This window comes from Zonotrichia leucophrys, chromosome 2, assembly GCF_028769735.1.
Source record: "Zonotrichia leucophrys gambelii isolate GWCS_2022_RI chromosome 2, RI_Zleu_2.0, whole genome shotgun sequence".
NCBI lineage: Eukaryota > Metazoa > Chordata > Aves > Passeriformes > Passerellidae > Zonotrichia > Zonotrichia leucophrys.
In genome coordinates, this window is record NC_088171.1 from 100,507,937 (window position 1) to 100,524,059 (window position 16,123).

At 39.8% G+C, this 16,123-nt stretch overlaps 1 protein-coding gene across 5 annotated transcripts in view; it reads left to right on the forward strand.

Moving 5' to 3' along the window:
* SPIRE1 (spire type actin nucleation factor 1) overlaps positions 1–16,123 on the forward strand; it is a 128,776-nt gene that overhangs the window by 47,882 nt on the left and 64,771 nt on the right. For all 5 annotated transcript variants that reach the window (XM_064705808.1, XM_064705812.1, XM_064705809.1 and 2 more), the window contains exon 3: positions 7,792–8,025. In XM_064705808.1, coding sequence (XP_064561878.1) covers positions 7,792–8,025 — 234 coding nt within the window. The remainder of the gene's footprint in view (positions 1–7,791; positions 8,026–16,123) is intronic.

Genomic DNA, 16,123 nt, shown 5'->3' on the forward strand with positions numbered 1-16,123 from the left:
AAATAGGTGTGAGAAAGTTCTTTACTCAGAGGAGAACAAATGGTTTATATTGCAGCAGGTGTTTACTCACTTTAATTTTTGGATTAATTAAATGAGGGCCAAGCCTATAGCAGACAGCTGTAATGGTTGACATAAAAGCCATGGGGAAGGCTGAAAAATTCATGCAAACTGACTCTTTGAGTAGAGCAGTTAAACAGTTAAAAGTAAATGTTTTGAATAAAAGTAGCATTGATTTTTCATTGCTTCATGACTACCATAAATTGAACTGAATCAAAGCTCTGGTAAGCTCTTTACTATCTATCTTCTATATCTTGTTTGGCAGACCATAGGCAGGTGTGCAACGTCAGCCAAACTTAAACCAGTCACACACGAATTCTCAGCATCAGAGCTACTGAACAAGTCTCACTCTCCTTTGTGCCAGTTCTCCTTGAGCTGCTTACTTCTCTCCCTCACTGCAAAATCTTTTGCTGCAGTTAATCTGGTGCTCTCATGTAATCTAGATAAAGCTTTGTTCAAAAGGCTGATGTGATAAATGGCAATTTCTGTCACTTACACAGTTTGAACCCACTGGCATTTCTGTGGCCTGGTTATGGTTTTGGAAGTCAGCTGAAATCTTTCCCCCTTCTGTTTCCTCACCTGGAATGTTCACCTGATTGCCTTCTATTTCTATAAAAAACTATATGTATATGTTTAGCTATGTTTTATAAAATAAAATTTTAAAAAAAGACAACAGAACTAGAAGCTTGTGACATGACTGGATTTTGTGTCTTTAACTTAGGATAAAAACCATATTCTCCTTATGTAAATGGCATCAGGATAACTTGACCTGTATTTGAAGCCTGATATGGATAGAGGAGTATTTCAGAACTTTCAAATGACTTTCACCATCTAGGTTACTTAATTCTTGCATCTAATTCTTTTACTGATGCTTCAGCCATTGCTAGAGTCTCCACAGTTAAATTAGAGAACTTTATTTTATTTTTTCTCTGGGTATGAACTGTCACTATGGTGAAATTCCTTCAGGTTGAATAAAGTCAGTAGTAACAAAGTAATGATTTGTCATGATCTTGAGGATTATAATGTCTGAACCAAAGCTAGGAGAAAATTGACAGTTTTCTTTCAGTGTTTAAAATGAAACACTGCAGATAAAATGTAAATTGAGACTGATACAATAGAAAAAATTCTGCTTTCATTTATGCTTATAAATTATGGTTCTCCTGACATAATATCTATAGTGAAACTGTAACAACTAAAACCCACATTTATAATTATCAGAACTTTTGAATAAGTTGAAGAGTTGTGTTACACTTGATCCTTAATAAATTTACAGTTACATAAGTGCTACACTCCTAGAGGCAACTGTGTCCAACAACATTTAGCTCCTTCAGTTTTCACATATTCACTTTGAGGGGAATAAACCAAAACAAAAAAATCCTAGTATCCCCTTTGTGTGTTTTGGGCTTGTTCTGTGTCTTTGATCAAAAGCTCTTGTACTGAATTTCTTTAACACACACCTGAATAGTACAAAGAATTCAGTAAGTAGGTCTGTCTGCCCACTTAGTGCATTCAAAGACTCAGGATATAAAACCATTTTGAAAAAGAGCTCTGAATATGATAAAGAAATTTTCTGAACTCTGAATGTATCTAAACAAGACTGAATATCATTAAAAGGATTTATTTAATTTTGTCTCATATTTATTTTCTATTAGACCTGACATACTCTGATTTTCTTTTTCTTTGCTTTCATTACAGTTTTGACTTAAAAAGCAAGGCTCATTATATTGCAGAAAGCAGTACCTTGTTATTTCAGAAGCAAACCAACATCACCCAGAAGTTAAATAATTCTGTATCGTTTGTCTATATTCTTTGGAAATGAATGATTCATTTGATTCGTTGGAAGTAGTCCACATCCTTGCTGCTTTCCTGGAAGCACTTGGAATTTTTTTCACTCTTCTCATTTGACAGTCCATTGCACGTTGCTCTAATTTAGTGAAGGTCACATTTAAATTTAGCAGTGTCCCCTGCCATTAAAACCTGGGCAATGCTACCCCGTTTCCACTTGGGAATGCCCTGGTGAAAACTACATTAATGTACCTGTGATGTGCAGTGACAGCAGCACATCTCTGTAGTGTCCTATTTAGACATGCTTTTCCACAAGGTGCTTCTGGGAGTTATGTAGGGCACCTCAGGATGGGCTAAATAATCAAAAAATGTGCATGGGGTTATCCTAACCAATTGATTTGTTCACCTTTCTTAAAAGTCTGGGCTTTTTCAGTTCCAGAATTGAATGCTGAAGAAACAACAAATGACTTTGTTACAAATGGAAATGAGAGCCAGAGCAAAATCTTTCACTCTCTGTTGTCTAGTTAGAGAGGATCAAGTTGGTTTTGCATAATATTTTAACATGCCAATTCTTTGAACCATATTGCAGAAATTGAGCACAAAAACTTGTGTGTATTTGTCTTCTAATATGTCACACATAATTTAACATACCTAACTCTTGACTTGAAGGGTGTCTGTGTCTATGTTTATATGGCATGTTGTGGTGTCAGCAGCATGGTGTGGAGCTCCTGGCAGGCTGATTGAAAGTCATCATTAGGCCAGGTTAGTTTTTACATAGCAAGTTGGTGGTTGTCCTGGGGTGACGTTATGATGCTTGTATATCCCCATTCATCTGTTCTGTGCCTTTAAGACCGGCTCTGAAGAGTGGAAGTTTTGTTTGGGTTTCTCTTATCAGGGACACAGAGACAAGCGGTACATAGGGCTGTTTTTTCACTTCCAGCTTCAGCTTGCTGCTTTTGCTTGCTCTCTTTTTCTGCTCTTGCTTCTGCTCTGCTTTCGCCTCTGCCTATTAGCTAGTTCTAGCTAAACAGTCCACATTGCTTCCTGGACTGTTTCTCCTCTCCTGTTCCTGTGACCATCTCGAACCTGCTCTGGACTGGGACCCGGGAACACCGAAGGTTTGGCTGCAGCAGCTGCCCCAGCGCCGGAGGGACTGAGAACAGAGCAACCACCCCCGAAAGAGACTTTCTGATTTTGCCATCTTTCTCAGAGCGGTGTCATCGGGTATTGTTCATTTTGTGTGCTGGGGGGGGCTGGGCCAGTCAAATAAACAGGTTCTTTCCACCTCTCTCCGAGGAATTTTTTCCCGAACCGGTTGGGGGGAGGGGCCGTGTGGATTTCGCTTTCTGGAGGGGCCCTCCTTTGCAGATTCTTTAACAAATTTGCCCTAAACCAGGACAGTGGTGGAGAGGAGCTCTGCCCTAAGGAGTACCAGCCCTGAACTCTGAGCACTCTCACCATGAGGCAGAATGATCCTCCTTCATTAAATGTGTTGGAGATCTGGATAAAATATGGAAGCACTTAAAAATAATTATTGTACTGCACATTTTTAATAAAAAAACTATTGGAATTCATAAAAGTGCCGTAGTAATGCAAACATGGCTGTGGCTGGTGGCCATATTTGAGGTCCCTGTGGGAAAGTTCAAAGTTTGGTAACTCACGTCAGGAGCTGGAGCTTTACAGCATCTTTAATGCAAGTTTAGGGATGCAAAACCTGAGTGGCCTTTTGACCAAGGGAGAACTTTGGGGAGGGACAGGCATTTGAGCTGAAAACAGTCCTTTGCTGTTCTAAGTACAAGCCTATCCTTAGGCTTTGTGACTTTAAAAATTGAGGCAGGCCTAGGAGGGGATGAAAGCTCAGACAGTGCCCCACTGTGTGTGCTGTGAGATGTGGATTCTGCCTGTTCAGGGAGATGTGTATGTTGAGGGGAAAACAGGCTTTTTCTCAAAGTGAAGTACTTGCAATAATTGCACTTTTGCAAGTGTCAGAACTCTTTGGTTTCTGTACAAAGGCTGTATATTTGAAGAACTCAAGGATGTTAAATTGGCAGAGTTCAGTGGAAGAGTGTAAATTGGTTCCATATGAAAAACCTAAAACACTGGTGAACCCCTGTCCAAGAGGCTTTCCTTAGGATGTTGGAGGAAGGTCTATGGAATGGAAATATGGGCAGTGTTTGTGCATGGAAAGAATCAAAATAATTTGGGTTTTGTTTTTGCCATGTGTGTAAAAGGAGTGTGTGGATATTGCATTTACATTGTTTTTAAAGTGACAGTGTTCCAGCAACTTTATCACAGTCTATTATAAAAACACTGTATGAGTCCAGACTGGTGTAGAAACTGCAGGAATGCTCATGGTGGGACAAAGTTGCCCTTTTACTAATGATTTCAGCACAGCAAAGTACAAGTTCAATATGTGGGAAATGTTTGTATGTTGGGTTTTTTTTTTATCTGAAGCCATGACTTTTGAAAGAACTTGATGAGAAGGTGTAAAGCTTAATAATACAGGCTTCCTTGTTTATTTTTAAAATTTATTTATCTACTGACTGATTTCCAGAGGTCAGGTCTTTGCTTAAATTTAAATCAATCAGGAGCAAATGTGTTCTAAAACTCAAGGTTCAGGTATTTTTTTTTACCTGAGTTTAGCAGTATTATTTAGTTTTACTAATGACACTTATTTCAGTATTATGCAGTTGTTTTGGGGTGTAAATGTGCAAATTTGTGATTTAAAAAAGCTTTGCTAGGTCCATTTTTACCCTTGCTTTTCTTAATATATATCTGTTTTCGCATATAATTGAAGACTGTATCAGTGCTTGTCACTTGCTAGGTGCCAAAGGTTTTTATTTTCTGCTAAATTGGCCAACAGTAGAGTTTAGAACATGTGATTTCTTTGTAAATAATCTATGCTTTAAAAAAAAATTTAAAAGTGACAGTCCCTGATTATCCAACTCAAAAATCCCTCTTATTTATCAATTCATCCAGTTAGCTGTGAAAAGGTTTTCCTTTTTTTTTTTTTTTTTTTTTGTTTTTATTTGATTTGTATTACAGGTAAAGTGACAGCACTCATGCACTGAAGCAGAGCAATCACTTGACTTGTATACTTTGCTTCTGGTTATATAGACCTAAAAGTTTTATTTGTATGAAGTTGCATTAGTAGTTTTATCCATGGGAAGAAGCATTGACAGCTCTGTGACTTTAGTTTGATAGTTGTATGGCAATTGTGTGGCTTACAGGATCCTTGGTAAACCAATACTCCTGAAAGCACTGAGCGTTTCAGTTTCAATGCAAGTCAAAGCAAAGTTACTCAGTTAAGTTGTTTGCTGCTTTGTCTTTCAGCAAGAAGAATCTGTGATACAGACAATGAGTAAATATGGTTTTGATCACGTCTCCTAACTAAGGAGCTGAGAGACTGAACTACAGCTCTGACTTGGTGCTGTTACAGGCTTTCCTCTTGTGTCAGCTTTGCATGCATTATGGAATCTGTCCATAGCACATAAAATCTCACAAACTATATTCCTGAGCTGCAGAAGCCCCTCTGCTGAGACATCAAAGAAAGCAGCAGCTGTCATCCAGCTTTAGCCACGGTGCTTTTGAATGCCTTAATCCTCTTCCCAAACAGAAGGCAGAGAGAGTGCACTTTCTTTATCCACTCCCTCTTCTATTTTTTTGAAGTTTTGGTAGCAAAATCCAGAAGCTATGTTCAGCAGCCGTCACTGCATGGGACAAGACACAATTTTCTTTGCATCTGATCTGGACATTTCAGTCTTCGTGTATGCTAAGCCCTGTCAAATGTACTTGTTATTAAAGTTAGAAATTACTCACTTTATGTTTATTCCCAGGAGCTCAAAGTATCAAAGTGATTCTTCAGTTATACTTCATTTTCATTTCAGTTTCCTTCAAACTGCTATTCTTTGTTCCCTTTCAGTTGCTGAAGGGGTGTATATTGGGATTATGTTCAGCACCTGAGTTACAGGAAACAGATTTACCATTGGAATTAATATATTTTACTTTGTGTGATTCCACATTTTCAGTTTATTTTTTTTAACAAGTTTTACAAGACAGTTACTGCAAAACAGCTTCCTTAAGAAGTGAGCAAGATATACTACAAATATAAGTTTAATCTTTTAGAGCTTTTTTAAGATCTGTATGGTTCACTGTCCTGTCTCCAAAGTGAGTTGTGATAGAAGCCAGCGGAAGGATATGAGAGCTGAGCAAGAAAGCATTCCCTGACATACTTTCCTGTCTCAATAGCATCCCCCAAGACAGAAGTTGTTCTTTGAACTGAAAAAAACACATACAGGTTTTTCTTCTTCACTAATTTGCCTAATCACTTTCCCTAGCTGCATTTTAAAATAAATATGTATAAACATATTTCAAGGGTTTAGCATGTGCAAAATTTTTATATTGAACCGAGTTAACAAAATTATTGGAAATAAATTATAAAATAAAGTGGTTTATATATTGGGGTTTTAATTTGTTTTTTGTTTATTCGCCACTGTCTTGCAAAGTGAATTTGCACTGTAAAGTAATCCCAACAGAGGAATGACGTACACAAGTGTAAAGCTGTCAGACTACAGCAATCATTAAATTGTCTGTCTAGATAAACTAATGGGAAACGATTTTAAGTCTTTGCTAACCTCCAGCCTCTCATACCAAAAATACTTTGTTGTGCTGAAATAAGTAATCAGCTAGAGTAAAATTTAATGTTTTAAGAATCCCTTTGTGTTGTCCTATTTCCTGAAAAAGAATTTCAAAACTCTGCAGTAAAAAGTGTGTCGACCAGGATCGTACCGAAAGGCTGATTAGAGAAAATGTCATTTGATGACAAGGTTTGGTATATTTAGAAATGCTCCTGTTATTAAAGTTGCTGCTGTGCCAACCACTCCTACACTGGAGTCTGCTAATTTGTGTGACATGCTATCTATCCCAACGCACAAGGAAGATCAGAGATTACATGCAATAACTCCAGTCCTACTTCCGTTGTCAGACAAGGATCTCCCAGTAGTGACATTACCTTCTTGTGGTTTACTATTGCAATCCCATTTTCCCTTCCCTCTTCATTAATACCCATTTTCAAACTCCTGTTTGTAATGCCATTATTTACATCTTTAACATTCCAGAGGCTTTGATATTGCTCATAAGGAAAATAACTAATGTCAAGAGAGAAAATGTGCATTTATCATTGTGGGATGTTCAGGAAAATATTTTCCTAGCTCACACTGAGTAAGAGGTCATCGGTTTGCTTTGCTCTTGACAGGGCACAAATAAAAAGCCTCAATTCAATGAAAAATTGAGGTACAACCTCATCACTGTGGAATACAGTTGTTGGCAGTTTCAGTGGCAAATGTGTGCCTTCAGAGCTGTGCAACAGGCAAAGGAGTTCTTGGGCTGCTGTGCCAGTGCTCAGTGGGTAATGCTGGGACATCCACAGCTGTGTCCAGACACCTCTCAGGTCAATGAAGAGGCACAAACTGAAGGGCAGTTTCCAAGTGTCATTAAGATGTGAGAGGAAGAAGGCATCTCATGTTAGTTTATTCTTTCTTTGAATTTCTTCCTAGCTGCCCCAAAAAATTATCTGTGTGCAATATAGTCTTAAAAAGTAGAGTAATATTACTTTGAGGTTTGAAGTATCAGAAGGAAAAAGGGAAAATAACCTTAAAAGGTCCTACTTTGCTTTTAAATTATGAATTTTTATTTCAAATATTGAAAGAAGAAAACTGTAGGTATGTGGTATGATCTGCTCTTGCTTGTTCTATGCTGTATTACTCAAGTGCTTACTCAAGTGCTACTATAGTTATTAGCAGATCATTTTACTCTTAGATTTTGATGTTTATTGCCCTCTCAGTTGCTGGGTCTGTTATATAAACACCAGAAAAGGTTGTTCCTTACTTGACCTCTTCGTTCATGTAAATGGCATTAATATATATTTCTTTTTTTTTTTTGTTTTTACAGGTTATTGAATCACTAGGGATTATTATATATAAAGCCCTGGACTATGGTTTGAAGGAAAATGAAGAGAGGGAATTAAGTCCTCCGCTGGAGCAGCTTATTGACTACATGACTAATGCCACAGAAACAGATGGGAGTAGGGATGAAGGATATGATGCTCTGGATGAAGGAGTGGAGGATGAGGATGATGACAAAGAAGAAGTTGAGGCCATTCACTCCTATAAAGATGTCATGAAGGTACAGTAGTGGGCAGTTAATATGATAGTTCTGTCAATGAGAAGACTCTGTTTTCTGCATTATTATTCTGTGTGATGCTGGCTGTGTCATTTTCTGATTTCCCCGGTCCTTTATAAGGTTTGTTTGTGAAAATGACATGCAGCATTATTTCAAGCTTGACAGTAGGCAACAGAAAATCCATGATCAACTTTAGCATTGGATGTGCCATTAACATCACAATCTGATTTAATCCCTGCACTGGATAGTCAGCCTTCCAATGTAAACATCTGTTGAATTACTTTGTGTACTCTTGGATACTTCGTGGTGTGTTTCAATTAATTCACCTTTTCATTAGCAGGTTATTAGGGTAATTATTTCTTATCAGTTCCTTCACTTGGCACCCTCCCCTCCTGAAGCACAGCAGTGCTTTTGTACCAGTAGCTTATTTGGATGGAGTGAGTCAGGGCACAGTATTTCACTGGTGATCATTATGGTTGCTGTTCTTGACCTGAGTTGTGAAATTCAGAAATACAGCTTATGAATTTTAGTTGTGACAAGTTCTTTAATGTTATCTGGGTGACTGTGAATAATCATTTAAAAGTATTACCTTCTGTTTTCTACAGAGTAATCTGTGCATGTTTTAGAGCCCAGTGAGCTCTTATTACAGACAGGGGTATTAATAAATGTTGTTGAAAAAAAATAGTATAATTGGTTTAACTCATAAAAAATCTGATATTAATACAGGTTGGAAAACATTATGCTAACTTGTACCAGAGGAGTGAGCCATTTATAGCGCTTCTTCCTAAATGCAAGTCATATCTAAGGACCAGGAGCTTAATGCACCACATAAATTAAGTGTCATGGTGGAAACTGAGACTAGAGGAATGTCCCAAATAGCCCATCAGAACACACTGACACAGGAGAAAGACCCCACTAAAACCCTTCAGTTCTGCTGAGAGAGAAACTCTTAGAAAACTGGAGAGGGAGTAACTTTAAGATGCTTTTGCATCCTCCTTGTGTCAGAAGTAATGATAAATGCTTAATGCCATTGTTTCTCCTCCCTCCCTAAGAGAAGCAGAGGCCAGAGGGAGAAATGAATTAAATATTCTTTGCTCCCTGTGATGGGGAGGGCCTGGCTGGCTGAAGAGCTCTGCCCTTCAAGCCCTGCCCCTGCCAGCCTTGCTGAGTTGCTGTGTGCAGGTGCTTTGCTCTCTCCTCCCACTGCCTCTCCCCAACACCCAGAGGGGGCCAGTTGCACCCTGCTAAGCCCCCATGCAAGCTGCTCCAGACAGTCTAGGAGAAATGGAGAAGATTGATGGGATACATCCTTTTCCCTCAGTTTGGCAAAATGCTGTGAATTGCTGACAGCTGAAGTTTTTGATAAATGTTTTGATAAGATTGATAAGTGAAAATTTCACTTAGTGCAGAGGCAGACAAGACCTTTGTATACACAGAGCTGAAGACAGTGTCTTTATGGAAGTGATTATTTTGCAAGTTCTTTACTTGATTTCTGTGAACAATAAAAGATAAATTTGGAAAACTTGGAGCAACTCCTTTAGGTACACTGGTGTAGACATCCCTGGAATTAAAAGCAATAAGAAAATTCAACAGGTTTCAATGGTTAATGCCATGGAATAACATCCTGTTCATTTGGCTTTGTTAATATCTCTGCTAGTTTGCCTGTTTATATGTTTTAAAATCAGCATCTTACCTTTTGTTTCTTCATTATACTTTGTTAATAGTTTTATATCATCCTGGACATGTATTGCTTCTGTGATTTCATCTTAGTGAACTGCTCAGCTGTCGTTTGTACATCATCCTGACTTCTACTCCTACATCCCTTGGAATTCTCTTTTATTTCTGTTGTTATTTTTGCCTTAATTATGTGCTGCAGGCTTAACTCTGCAAATCACCTTTATTCTCTACTCAGTGTTATTACTGCATTGAGAGGACTAGAATGGCAGCATTGTTCTGCCATATTTTTGACATGTGTGCAGATTTGAAAGATCTTTTTTTTTCCTGATTTAATACCTTTTTAGAGGTCAGACCATCTTCTGCATGTGGCTTTCTCTTAATTTTTTCCTTCCACCAGCAGTGGTAAAATGTCAGAGGCTACACCCTTATTTACCCAGTGACTGTTTCACAACAGTAATGTGTGGTCTTGTGACCATGAGGTTCAATTATTTTAAGATCCTCTTGGCAAGACTCAGTGCAAAGCCTTTTCCCCCACAGTTTGTAGTGAATGCTGAAGCAGGTTTGCTCTTGAATTGAGAACTGTTGTTCTTGCCTCCCCTGCATTCTCTGCATCACAAGCTTGGAAAATGGTAGTGATGGCCTGGTAGTGTGCTACTAATACTGATTTTTAAGGTTTTTAACTATGTAGTCTCTGGTCTGGAAATTATTTTGTCCTTGAAAAGTGATTATATGGTTCCTCCTCCAAAAACTGTCTTTGTCCGCTGAACTCTTCGCCATTAATCACTAACTTGGGTGAGTATATATTGTGATTAAAAAACACAGAGGTAGTTAAGATATGTGTCAGGTTTTTCTGTAATGTGAAGTAAGCAAGGTCAATCCTGCACCCTCCCCCTAGCCTGGAAAATGCTGAGTAATATGGCAAACACTGATTCCCAAGAACGGAGAAAAGGGTAAGTGCTAAATAGTACTGCCAAGATCATCATTGGCAAAGCCAGTGGGGAAGACACAGACAAGCTTTTGTGCTGCTTCTTGGTATATTTGGCTGATTTAGGTTCTGATTTCCTTGGCAGGACCAACCTGCTGTCCAGACTTGACCTAGTGTTTTTTAAAAGGCATCTGTGAAGAGAGGAGACATTGGTTACCAGAAGCTTTTAGTCTTTGATATATTTCTGATTTGCCAGCCCTGCTGCAAAAGAAGGGAGAAACGGAGACAGCAAAGACTGGACATTTCCAGACAGATGCTCTCCTTGTTTGAGTCCCTCTCCCCACCCCATCCACTGTGTGTACACAGTGTGCTCTGTAGATCTGTACGTATGGGAGTGCCAGGCTGGCTCTGCATGTACACAGTACAGTAATTCCAGGATCAGGAGCACGGGTTGGCAGCACACACACCTTGGGAAGCCTTGGTCAACAGAGAAGAGACCGGGAAGGCCTGGCATGCTGGGCAGTGCTGGGCTTGCTAAGGGTGTGGGAAGTCCTATCATGTGGCACCTTTATCACAGCGTGGGGCCCTCCCTGATACTGAGACAAGATGATACAGTTTATCAACCTCTTCCAGAGTATGCTCAAACCCTAATTCCACTCCTAATATTAACATTATCACACTCCTTATCCCACAGATCTCTGCAGACAGATGGTTTAAACCAACAGCATCTTCCTGTTAACCCTGAGGCACTTTCTAAACTGCGATTTATCAATATCTGCTGGCTTGAGCCCCAGCCCTAAACCCAGTTACAGTATTATACTTCAGTCTAGGTCAACACCCCTTTCTAATTCTGGGTGTAGAGGTAACCTCATAAGGCTTTGATAGCAGGTTTCATTCTGTGCTGGTATTTGCTGGGCTGGACTGCCATCCTAGCCTGGCATTTCTTCCAGATTTGAACATCATTGTAGCCAAATCACTGCCAGTAGTAGACATTGCCTCAGCCCTTCTGCAGAGCACAGGTATTGTAGAGGTGCTGTCTGTTGTGCCTGCAAGTCACAGCACTAACCTTTGTCACTGCCTTGCTGCCTTTTTCTGCAAGTCTTGTAGAAGGTACAGAAAGAAGGCAGCACCCTTCCTGAGCCAGTATCTTTCTCTTTCTTATGTTCACCTTTCATCCCAAAAGTTAACTCGACTTTTAACAGGAGCCTTATCTGTAGCTAAGCCACACCTTCTTGTCTAGGACACAAATGCAGGTGGTTGGTCTCTGGTGCTCAATGGCTTCGGGTCCCAGGTCTTACCTAACTGCTTGTAAGAAGTTCAGTAATAATGTTTGTTAATCCTGACCAAAAATTAACTGTCATGCAAGTGCTGCTTCACAAAGGTGAATGAGTGGCCCAGGTCCCCTAGCAAACAAAACTCATACACAGAAAAATCTCCATGCTGACTTAATTTGCATGAAATTTCTTTTTCAGAGCAGCATAGTCAGTATTGTGTTGTCTCGCTATAAGAAATATAAATAAGAATGCAGTTTGCAATATTTTTATTGGTGAAAAATTATGTTTGTGCTTTGCAAAAAGGAAGAATAAATTGTTTCTCTCAACCTCAAACACTCCTTTTCTCCCATTTCAGTTGTTTTAATCACTGGCATGGTCATGAGATGAGAAACTTGTATGTCTAGGTGACTCATATGTCTTAGTAGTTCAAGGATATGGCTGACTCCTTTCAGCTGGAAATTTACAGTGGTGATATTGATCTGCCTCTGTTTTATTTTGAGTACTTTGATAGTAGAACAGATCTACCATCTATGGCATGTGTAGGATTATAGGGGAAAAGAAAAGTATGTCCTGTCTCACTGCAATTATAGGCAGGATAAGAAGATCTACATTTAGATCTAAGCATTTTGGAGACTCCCTTCTGGGTCTGAGGACTATTATCATATAGATGCTGTGACCCCATGTGAGTATAATATGGGAACCTGTCAGAAAGGAACCAGAAAATGCAGTTAAAAACAAGTCAGGGTATTTGTTTATGACAGACAGTTAAAGAGTTCATGTTACTGGAATTCAAAAACCCATAATTTTGTCCAGTACAAGCTTAGTAAGGTGCAGCTTTCTGTCAGTGTAATTCAGTTAAAGGCTGGGCTGGCCTAAGCATTTTTGTATGAACCTGAAATTTATGCTTCATTTCCAAAGAAGCAACTTGCAGTGTATGCTGTGTGAAGCTCCTGATGAGTTGGAAACTTACTGAGATGGTAAAGTCCCAGATGTTGCCAATTGATTTTATATTAAAAAGGAATGCAGCAACGTTGGCCATTTGTCAAAATGCTCAAAAAAGATACTTTTCTTTCTCTTGAATCCTGTACTACATGTTTGTGTGCTAGTCTTTATCTTGGTGGATCTCATTTTAGAAAAACAAGATTTTTGTCTCATGTGCATGGAGAGGCATTGAAATGACAGTGGGTTGGAAGTCTTCAGTTCTCTTCACTTTTTTTCTTCACTGTACTTGCTGGCTTGAACAAAAAATTATCATACTCCACTTGGGGATCTTCAGTCACATAGACCTGCTGTCTGTGACCCCTTTTGTAATATTGGGAAACCTCCTGTCCCATCTGTTTGGCTCTCTGAAAGTGCAGCCATCTAGTTTTTGTACCTCTTAAGTTCTGAGGAAGGCAGGTTCTCCTTTGGCTGTTCCTTTTTTGCAGTTTAACTCGTTGGGGACTGTCAGCTAGAAAGAAACCCCAAAATGTCCCAGAGTGACTTTGTAACCACAGCCCCATCTCACACTGCAGTGACAGGACACCGTTGCGTGGGTGCCCCTGGGCAGTGTGGGCCTCTGAAGGTGCAGTTTTTTGGTGCTGCTCTGACCAGGTAGACAGCCTGTGTCAGCACACCTCCTGGCCACCCTTTCTCTCTGCTGCATTGACAGGAGTGGGAGCTCTGAGTTCAGCAGTGAAGCCACAAGGACCAGGGCTCATCTCCTGTGCTCACGAGGTGAGCATCTGCTCAACCATTCCCTTTGGGTCTCCTACAAAACAATCGCTGAGATGGGACTAGCAAAGGAATAAATGGACCTTGGCTGAATAGGACCCAACCACAGACCTTTTCTTATTCTTTCACTGTGCTTTGAGAGAACTTGGATTTGTCTTAGAAATGCAGTAAACCTGCTGCTTTTCTCTTGTCCAGGCAAGCCTTGTGCATCATGGCTATTCATTCAAAACACAGTATGTTTCTCATGTGTGTGCTGTCACCTTTGCTGGGACCTTTGTCACCTGTGTGTCATCAAAGCATCCCAAAAGTTTATTTGTTTGCCTTTGTTCTTTAATCAGTTCCTTCATCTACAAACACCATTGTGCAGGTTCAGAGTAAACACTGCTCCTGGCTGAGTCATGGGCAGAGCCAGTGTTGGAAGTCCTGTGCTGTGCAGCCCCACAGAGCTGAGCAAAAATAAGCAGGAGTGTCTCCCTGCATGTTTGAGTGTTTGTAATGTATGAGCAATATCTCCATGTTGCTGGTATTAAAGTAAAAGTATTTAACAATAATAATAGGGCTTTGATATGAAGGGCTTGTACCTGATGTACTTGCAAGGAAGTTGTCCCTCAAGACCTTGCTCTTTCCATTTAAAAAGAAGAACTTTTTGTCTTCCTTACTTTAATTATTCTTGGAAACATTCCTTCCATCAGTATGGGCTTAGATAGATTGGAGTGTCTTACTCCAGGCTGGGAGACAAAACCAAATGACCTTTCCTGCAATGATTTATGGCTCACAGTAGCACATCTACAATGGTTAAAAAACCATGTACCCATAATTCACTTAATTATACTGGTATAACCTGTCTAAGGTCTAAAATAGTCTGAGGAATCCAAGGAGTTGTCCAACAAAAACAGGAAACACAGATGGGGCATTCAGATTATTTTTATGGGGAGGTTGGAATACACCTGAAATTTGTGTGTGGGCCTTTATGCATCTAAAAGAGGCACAGTAGGGCAGGGACTTTTCCCCTCTGTCTTTTTTATGCTGTAATTATTATAAGTAATTTATACAAGGGTAAAAATAAAGTTCCATATTTTAGTGCAGGTGGAAGGATTCTTTGGTGGTAATGGTGGCCCATAATGCATAAAAAGCAGAATTTCTCATTATAGAGCTTCAGTTATTGCATAAAAAATACAAGTTTGAAAACATGTAAAACATTCTGTAAGAAAGAATACATCTGAAGTATCAAAGAATCTGTGTGAGCCTGCGCTGCCTAAAATATACCCTGGAGACTGAAGTAGATCAATGAGTGTTTACTCTCACAAGGTATGTTCTGTTTGATCAGATTAATTTGAAGTTCTAAGTAATGACTGGAAATCAGGGTAATGGTCAATTAACACAGTAAAGCTGCAGAGACCCAAAACAAAGCAGGAAAAGAGCAGAGCCACAATTACAAAAAGGACCCACATCTTCTCTGCCCTGCAGATTACCTGCAGCACTCAGCAAAGCAGTGCTGCCTGACCTGGCCAAAGCGGGAGGGATCTGCCTGAGTCTCCCTCTCCATCTCTTAACCTCCCCTCTTCTCCAGCTGTTAAAACTGCCAAGTGCACAGAAGGCTGTGATGGGTTTTTCAGATTTGCTGTCAGCCTGGTGAAGGCAGTAGATCTGCTCAGAAAAATTAGCCAGGACAGCAGCTTGTCTTACGTTAGGATTTGGTGAAGGTTCATCTTGTCAGAATCCTTTCTACCCATGTAGGCTTGGGTGTTTGTGGTGTTGCTGGCAGCTTTTTATCTCTGCAGGCTCCTTTAGCTTCTTTAAACGTGAAGGCCATTCTTCAGGCTCACATGATACCTTCTATCATGCATGTATGGTACAAGTGTTTGATTTACATTCCATGTAATGCCAGCATCTCACAGGGGAATAACCCATGAGGAATTTCCAGTGTAGCTTCCCAGGAGCCCCTGTATTACTTACATCATGTGTGGGATATGTGTTTCAGTAAAGAGATAAACTAATGGTAACATGCAAAACTGATGGGCAGTTTTCTCATGTAGTATTGTGTGCCACAGATTTCCAGTGACTGCACTCACTGACCTTGTTCAAAACAGCAGATGAACTTATTTCTGCAGTTTTTTAGGTTGTGCATCTGCAGATCATTTGAAAAGGGCACTGTGAGTGTTCTTGTAGCTCTAGTGCTCTACAGGCATGAGAGAAGCAGGACATGTGGGGCAGGGGAGAATTTCTTAATTAGTCTAATGTAGCTGGGGTAAAATATGTTACACCTTCCAGGCTGAAAGGAAAGGTCCAATGGCAGAGTCTGTGAGTGCTGGTCCTCTATAAATTGTGGAGTCCCTAACTTCTCTGAGGTGTTAGAGCCTCACAATCCATCAGTCTATTCAGGAGAGAGGTTAGAGGAAAAGTGGCTGTGGAAGTTTTGCCTTTTCTAGATCTTGCCAGGAAGTAAATCACCAAATATGAGTGTACTATTGCAATGTTGTGATGGCCCTGATGAGGGGAGAGAATGATGTAT